The sequence below is a fragment of the Protomyctophum parallelum genome (genome assembly GCF_964188405.1).
Source record: "Protomyctophum parallelum genome assembly, chromosome: 4".
Taxonomy (NCBI): domain Eukaryota; kingdom Metazoa; phylum Chordata; class Actinopteri; order Myctophiformes; family Myctophidae; genus Protomyctophum; species Protomyctophum parallelum.
In genome coordinates, this window is record NC_139700.1 from 37,258,698 (window position 1) to 37,265,981 (window position 7,284).

Consider the following 7,284-nt stretch of genomic DNA (forward strand, 5'->3'; position numbering starts at 1 on the left):
TAAACTCTCAGAGGAGACATTTATTATCAAGACATCAAACCTGCCGTTCCAAATATTTCTCTGGCTCTTTCTCTCCTTGGCTCCTCTAGTTGATGTTTCTGAAGAACAGAGGTCGGGTCCAGTTGACCGTGGAGCTGTTGGACACAGAGGAGGAGAACTCAGTGGAGCCGATGGAGTCTGAGGTGAGAGGTCAAACCAACAGGGAGAGAGTTCTGTCCAATCCAAGTTCTGTGACTGGAATCAACTGCTACATTCAGAGCGCCGTCATCCATCCAACGTACACCGGTCTGCTGTGTGTTGACTTGTAATCTGCAGGTCTCATGTTTAGCATTGACTCGGTTGGTTCGCGGCACAAAAACGGTGCTGACGGGTCGGGTCAAAAATAAATGACTATTATGTTAACTTATTTTACATTATTGCAAGTCTACAAAAACAGCCAAACCACAACCCATCTGGGGTCACAGAATTTGCTACAATAGGTTACCAATTAGACTGTAACAAATGTCTTGTTATGCAGTCCTTCTGGCATTAAAGAGGCCAGAGATATCGGTTCATCTCCCTGGGGCTTAGACATTTCCTTTTGTCCTACATTTTATTAGGACAAATAAATATTGCCCTGCCTCACCGGTTTATGCCTATAAAGAATTACAGTCCCTATACTGAAGTGAGCCACAGCTAAATATTTCCCCAAACGCCGAAGGTAGGATGCACTGTACATCGGTAAATATTTATATTGGTAATTTAGTAGTTCTTGGTACTTATACTTAGCAAGACAACGATTCAAAATATGTAAAAGAGAGAGATGGTGACACGATACAGGAAATCAGGTATGATGGTTTTATGAGGTGCAGATTTCCAAATTGGATAGAATTATTGGGTCAGGACGGTTGGAAGGTGGATAATTGATGTGTGCGGACTGATTTCAGAACTGACCCATGCATAACTGCTGCACACACACAAACCCTGCCAAGTCTGTCTTGAACACCCAGTGACAACAACAGATTCCAGTACATGCTCCAGTTCATATTTACAAAACATATATACCAAATACAAAACCTTATGATTTGGGACATTTTATATAGGAACTCACGTTTGCCATTTACTGTATCATCTGCTGTATGTGAGGTTTGTGGTAAAGCTGGTAGATTATTAACGGACTGATTGTTGTCTTATGTGTGTGTTTATTTTTTCAGCGTTGGTCTGATTATGTGGACCGCTACCTAAACTCTGACTCTACGTCTCAAGAGGTCAGGGACCACCTGGCCCAGAAACCTGTCTTTCTACCCAGGTAATATGTTCTTACCATCACCTTGTCCCATTTCTTTCTACCCTTTGTAGAACTAAGAAATCTGCTGTGTATTTAACAACAAACTATTATTGCCACAAAAATGTAAAAGTACAATGGACCTCATTGACAACACGGAGGTTTATTTATTTGAAAAGGATCCCCATTAGCTGATGCCATGGCAGTCAGCTGCCACCTAGGGTCCACACAAAACATATTACAAAATACACTACAAACTACATGAATTGCATTGATTCACAGTCACATCAACATAAAACACAATTCAATTGCATTAATTCAAATAACATACTTCAAACCACAATTATAAAACAGATTAAAACAAACACTGGTACAGAATAACTTAAATTAATTGAGCCTAAAATAGTTCTCTCAACTATGGTCATCTATATCCAAGTAAATAACTCTTTGCCTTTTTCTTAAAGGCTGTTTTATTTTTTTGTTAGACAGATGTCAAGTGCTAAATTATTCCAGTAATCAATAGCTCTATAAATTACTGTTCTTTCATTGAGTTTGTCTTTGAACTAGGTACAGCAATATGACTATTAACAGCAAATCTTGTATTGTGAGTATGTACTGTATATCTTGACAATATTAATCTATTTGGTTAAACAAAAACAAAGGGCATTCTTTAATTAATAACTTAAAAGAAAAATGTAGCCAAGCTTGAGGAAATCCTCTGCTCAATAGTGAGCCATGAGCCCAGGCCGTAGCGTAACGGTCTGGGCACCGGACTGGTGATCCAGTCGCGGTGTGCCGCGGGTTCGACTCCCGAACCCGACACGGCCTTTACCGCATGTCATCCCCCCATCTCTCTCCCGTTTCCTGTCAGCCTACTATCTGTCCCTTAAAAAAAAAATCAATAAAAGGCGTAAGCCGCAAAAAATATCTTAAAAAAAAAAAAAAATAGTGAGCCATGAGAGGCTTGAGTGCATATTTACAATATTAGTTCTTAACTTCTTATAGAATGTATTATACAGATAAACAAAATAGCTCATAGCTATCATAAAAATAGCACATTATTCAGAAAAACAGAAGACCTGCTATTCACTGTCAAAACAGTGTTCCTATTAAAGGACCACTTCAACACTTTTCAAACTATCTTCATATAATAGGTCCTCACTAATGATCATGAAAAAATGGCGCAATTTCTTTCTACTCTGTCTGTGTCTCATAGGAGGGCTGTGGGCAGTTCAGAAACCGTCTTCCAGTGACATCATCGATGGGGAATACAAGCTAATAGAAATCATGACATTTTAACATGATAATTATTATACGAAGATAGGTTGAAAAGTGGTGAAGTGGTCCTTTAACCACATGAACCCTAGAGTTCCTATTGTGGGTGTACGTTGTGGGGAGAAGTAGAACACAAACAATTGATCTTTCAGTTTTGATGGTCAGCCCTAGTTAGCAGCCCTACTTCTAAATGTCTCGTGAAGAAATCCTGGATGTACATCCGCCTCGTGTTCTGTCTCCAGGAACCTGCGTCGGATCAGGAAACACCAGAAAGGCAGAGAGCAGCTGGACAAGGAGAGCGGAGATGGAGGGAAGAAAGGCCTGGACAAGGAGAAGATGGAATGCATGTTTAAGCTCAACTCGTACAAGATGGTGTACGTCTTCAAGTCTGAGGACTACATGTACCGACGCACCGCCCTGCTCAGAGCACAGCAGGTACGCCCAGCTCACACACCTTTTATTAAACATTCTGGCTCATTTGGAAATAAACATCCTGATCCTAGGTAAGTCTTTTTTTTCCAATCTGGGAACCCATGGGCTCTGGGGGCAGGCTTCAATAGCCCGTTTTGCCCACCCTCAGCCCTCCACTTCCTGTGGTGCCTGTGTTTTCATTCCTACTAACAACAATGTATACACGTTCTGAATGACCCTGCTGACGGATTCGGTAGCGCAGCTCAGAATCTGTTCTTGAGAGATAACATTTTCTCCTATATACAGGTTTAATGTTTGTTTTTCCTTAAACAAACATAAAAAATGCTATTAACATAGACAGAGTTTAATGTTTGTTTTGTCTCATAATTACATCATAGAAGATGTGTATATATATAGCGCCCCTCACTTCACACTGGTGTGATTTTTTTCAACCCATTTAGACCGACCTTGAGGGGAAAGTAACGTGGCCGAGCCAGCGTTACTGTACTTTACCTCTGAAGCCGAGAATGTGTGCACGTCGCCTTGTACTTTTGTAGTCTTTGTCAATTCAAGTCTGTGAAGTTTCTCAGAAACTTCCTTAGGTTTTAGAAGGCCTTTTCAAAATCGGCCTCAGTCCAACCTGAACCTCTAGAACAGTAGAAACTAGAGGTTCTGGGTGCTACGCGGCCCTCACACCTACACCGCGATCCGACTAATATGTCTTGAGTCATAGGGCCGATTCATACTCCTATTTTAGAGCCGAATAAAAGTCGGTTCGGCGCTGTAGAGCCTACAATGTGACGTCATTTGAGGTTCAGGGGCGCGGGTACCGTCCTAAAGTCGGCTCTTCGGTGCTACTGAAAAGTTTTGACGAGCCGGAATCATTTCGGCACTACAGCGCCGAAACAGCGGTAAAATAGGAGTATGAATCGGCCCTTAGTGTCGGCCTGTCGGAGGCTTTGTCAGAGTACCGAAAGCGTTATGGCTCGTTCATGGCAGCCATCTTCATACTAATTGGTCATAGTTAGATCCCTGGGCACCTTGGTTCGCTCGGCGGTTCTGGACAACTGGATATCTTCCTTAGCCTCAGCTTCATCTCCCAAATACAAATAATTACAATTAAAAACAAGCACAACCAAAAACTTAAAGCTGCAATGCAATTCCTGATGTTTGTTTTCGTCTCTCTCTCCTACTCTCTCTCTCTCTCTCTCTCTCTTCTTTCCAGTCCCATGAGAGAGTAAGCACGCGCCTGCACCGTCGCTTCCAAAACTGGGTGGACGCATGGGCGAAGGTCAACGTGACCCACAGCATGGCCGCCGACACGTCCAAGTGGCTGATGGGAGAGGGTCGGGAGGGCCTGGTGCCCTGCGTCACCACGCTCCACCCGGAGGTCCTTAATTTTGTGAACATCAACAAGTTCCGTGTCAAGTACGGCCCCCCGGCCAGCAAAGCTCCGTAGTACACAGCCCACCACAACATAAACACCGCAGGTGGGCGACTGAACCTTTTTTTTAAATAATTTTGGGGTCTGGAGGCGGGTGATTGAACCCAGAATCTACAAAGCACCACATTCTGGTGACCAGGAAACCCCCAGCGAGGAGAAATGTAGACACATGAGGGTGAAATAGTCGTCTTTTGAGGGGGAGGGGGATCTCTGGAGGACCTGTGGGTGGAAATGACACGAAAAACACACAATTGGGACTTGTCCCATGTGGGGTGGGAAGGTTCTCCAGATGTTTTTTTTTTATCATGACCAACACGGAAGCACAAACATTAAGCTAGCTACCGTGTATGTTTATTCATTTTGTTTGTTTGTGTTATACTCCAGGGCGGCAGGATGTCTTGGTTTTTTTTATACCAGCATTTGGTTGTGTCTTGTTCTCTTTCAACTGGGCCATTCGGTGCCAAAACCCTAGGAACCGTCACAATACCAGTCGCTAAAGCTCCTCCCCAGCACACACAACAGCACATATAGACGGAACCTTACGCTACACTATGAAATTTCTTTATAGGAAACTGTGGCCCAGCTGTCCTGTTTAGAAGCTGTTTATAGGAATTATTTTATGTGTTTTTATCTTTACGTTCCAAATGCAAAGCCATGAATGTTCCAGAACAGGGTTCCTGACCCTCAACCCTAGTACTGCTGGTTTTCTACTCTTATCAGGACGCTGGTACTCCTGGTTTTTGAACTTACCAGGGCCTCTAGTACTGCTAGTTTTCTATCCTACCAGGACCACTAGTACTGCTGGTTTTCTATCCTATCAGGACTCATTGCACGAACTTCGCAACGTTCAACACGGCAACTGAACTTGCTCGCTTTAGCTCGCTCGGTGGTGTCTCATGGCTCAAGTGTGCTTGAAATGGCGCCCCTCCGTCACAGTCTAAAACAAAAGCCCTCCCTTCGGGGGGCAGAAAACTGTCACGGCTGGGACACCAGATGAATGCAGTTATCTTCCCTTTTAGTATAGGAAGCCAGCAGTAACGGGCTAGAGACACACGTCATGGATGTTTTTACTCAGCCAGATTAAAGTCTTAACACCGATAATTCAGAACAAAATTGCTATTCAAGCAAAGACCCAGGATTCATTTCCTACAGTATAGTGTTTTATCACAGTATATATGGTTATACTGCATTGTGTTATACTACATAAGCGATCATAGAATCTATTTTGACGGACAAGTGCACTTAACCTGAAGGGAAGTTGTACCTTTATTTCATAGTTTTAGTTGTTTTCCAAAGTGCTGGTGGGGAGATCAAACAAGGCTGGTCAGAGGTTTTTCGTTTTGTGTGTTTTTTCAAGACGGTGCTGTGTTGAGACTAGACACAAACAACTTGCATCACGATCTTTTACCAGAATCCTTTCTGGAGCAATCTAAAGTGGCAGCATTATGACGACAGAAACAGTGCCAAACAGTGTTGTGGGTATGGAGGATACCAGGGAAACAAAGCACTGTTGCATTGTATGTCTAAATATATATATATACTGTATATATATATATTTGTTTTCTGAGGCTGCCTCTCCCTTCTCAAGACGGCTGTTTCCACTCGGACTGTAAAATTGTACAGCTCTTATGAATAATGTCATGGCATTCTATAGTATGATTTGTATTTTGTTGTGTGTATATATTATATATAGATCTATAAACACACACACGCTGCCCTGGTGTCTAACCTGTTTTTAAAAGGTTACTGGCAAATAATGTTTTGTGACTGTCAATACACCAGCTTGTACATACAAATCCCATTCGGAGATACTGTACACAGTCACACGCAATCGCTTTCAAGATTGTCCTTCCACTCATGCACAAACGCGCACACACACACTGTACATAATGTGTACATAGGGTCAGACTTTATGACAGTTACGTGTTGTGATAGTTCTAGACTTGTGGAACTTTAGTCATGAACTCAACTGAAGTTTAGAACGACAATGTATATATGGAAAACAACAAAAGATGACGCAAGATTTACTACCGTTTTTACCAAAGGGAGTTGAACATTAAGGAATTTAAATGACACATAACTGTTACCCCCCCCCCCCTCTACCCACCGTGTGCGTGTGTGTTCCTTTTTAAATTTCTGTACTAAAAAAGAAAATGTAAATGTTTTTTTTTTCTTTTTCTCCATTGTCTTTTTGAAATGTAGAAATGAATTCAGGTTCCGTTACATTTTTATATGAGAAGAAAACTGATGATTTGTTTTTATGTGGCCGAAGTGTTGATGGAATCACTGTCCCCAGCTCATTTCACCCGGTTTCATGGACACCAGTTGTCTGATGTAAAGTTAAAGTCTCTCTTTCTTTCTTTCGCTCTGTCTCTCTACCTCCGTCACTCCTTTTTGCCTTTCTCTACCACCACCACCATCACCTCTCTTCTCACCTGGATAGATTCCTGCTGTAAATTGGATCACCATATTTTTGATAATGGACAACAGTCACATGAGCATGTGTTTAGCCCCCTTTTATTTAGACTTTATTTAAAGTAATAATAAAAAGACATTTGTAGCCTACGTGTTTGTGCTTGTTTATTTTTTATTTTTTTATTCCTTTTTTTTTAACATGCATTTTGTGACTAGTGAATGAAGTATACGATAATTATGCTGCTGTGTGCGCAAATGTGGTATTGGGACCAAATGTGCAAAACTTTGAGTTGCACTTTTATTATTTTAGACTTTCGCTACACCACACTCACCACTAGATGGAGTCCACAACCACAATTCTTTCAATTGCAGTGAAAAATGCAATTGAAGCCCTTCTGCATGTTAACTCATTTGAGGTCCCACTCTCCTAATAATGTCAACACTTCCACAGTGAGGCTACTGACTCTGAAAGCAT

At 41.9% G+C, this 7,284-nt stretch overlaps 1 protein-coding gene across 6 annotated transcripts in view; it reads left to right on the forward strand.

The window, feature by feature from the left end:
- sin3aa (SIN3 transcription regulator family member Aa) overlaps positions 1–6,950 on the forward strand; it is a 35,757-nt gene extending 28,807 nt beyond the window's left edge. For all 6 annotated transcript variants that reach the window (XM_083762489.1, XM_083762493.1, XM_083762488.1 and 3 more), the window contains exons 19-22: positions 90–182; positions 1,194–1,288; positions 2,782–2,974; positions 4,176–6,950. In XM_083762489.1, coding sequence (XP_083618615.1) covers positions 90–182; positions 1,194–1,288; positions 2,782–2,974; positions 4,176–4,409 — 615 coding nt within the window. In that variant the 3' untranslated portion in view covers positions 4,410–6,950. The remainder of the gene's footprint in view (positions 1–89; positions 183–1,193; positions 1,289–2,781; positions 2,975–4,175) is intronic.
- Positions 6,951–7,284: the final 334 nt, after the last annotated feature.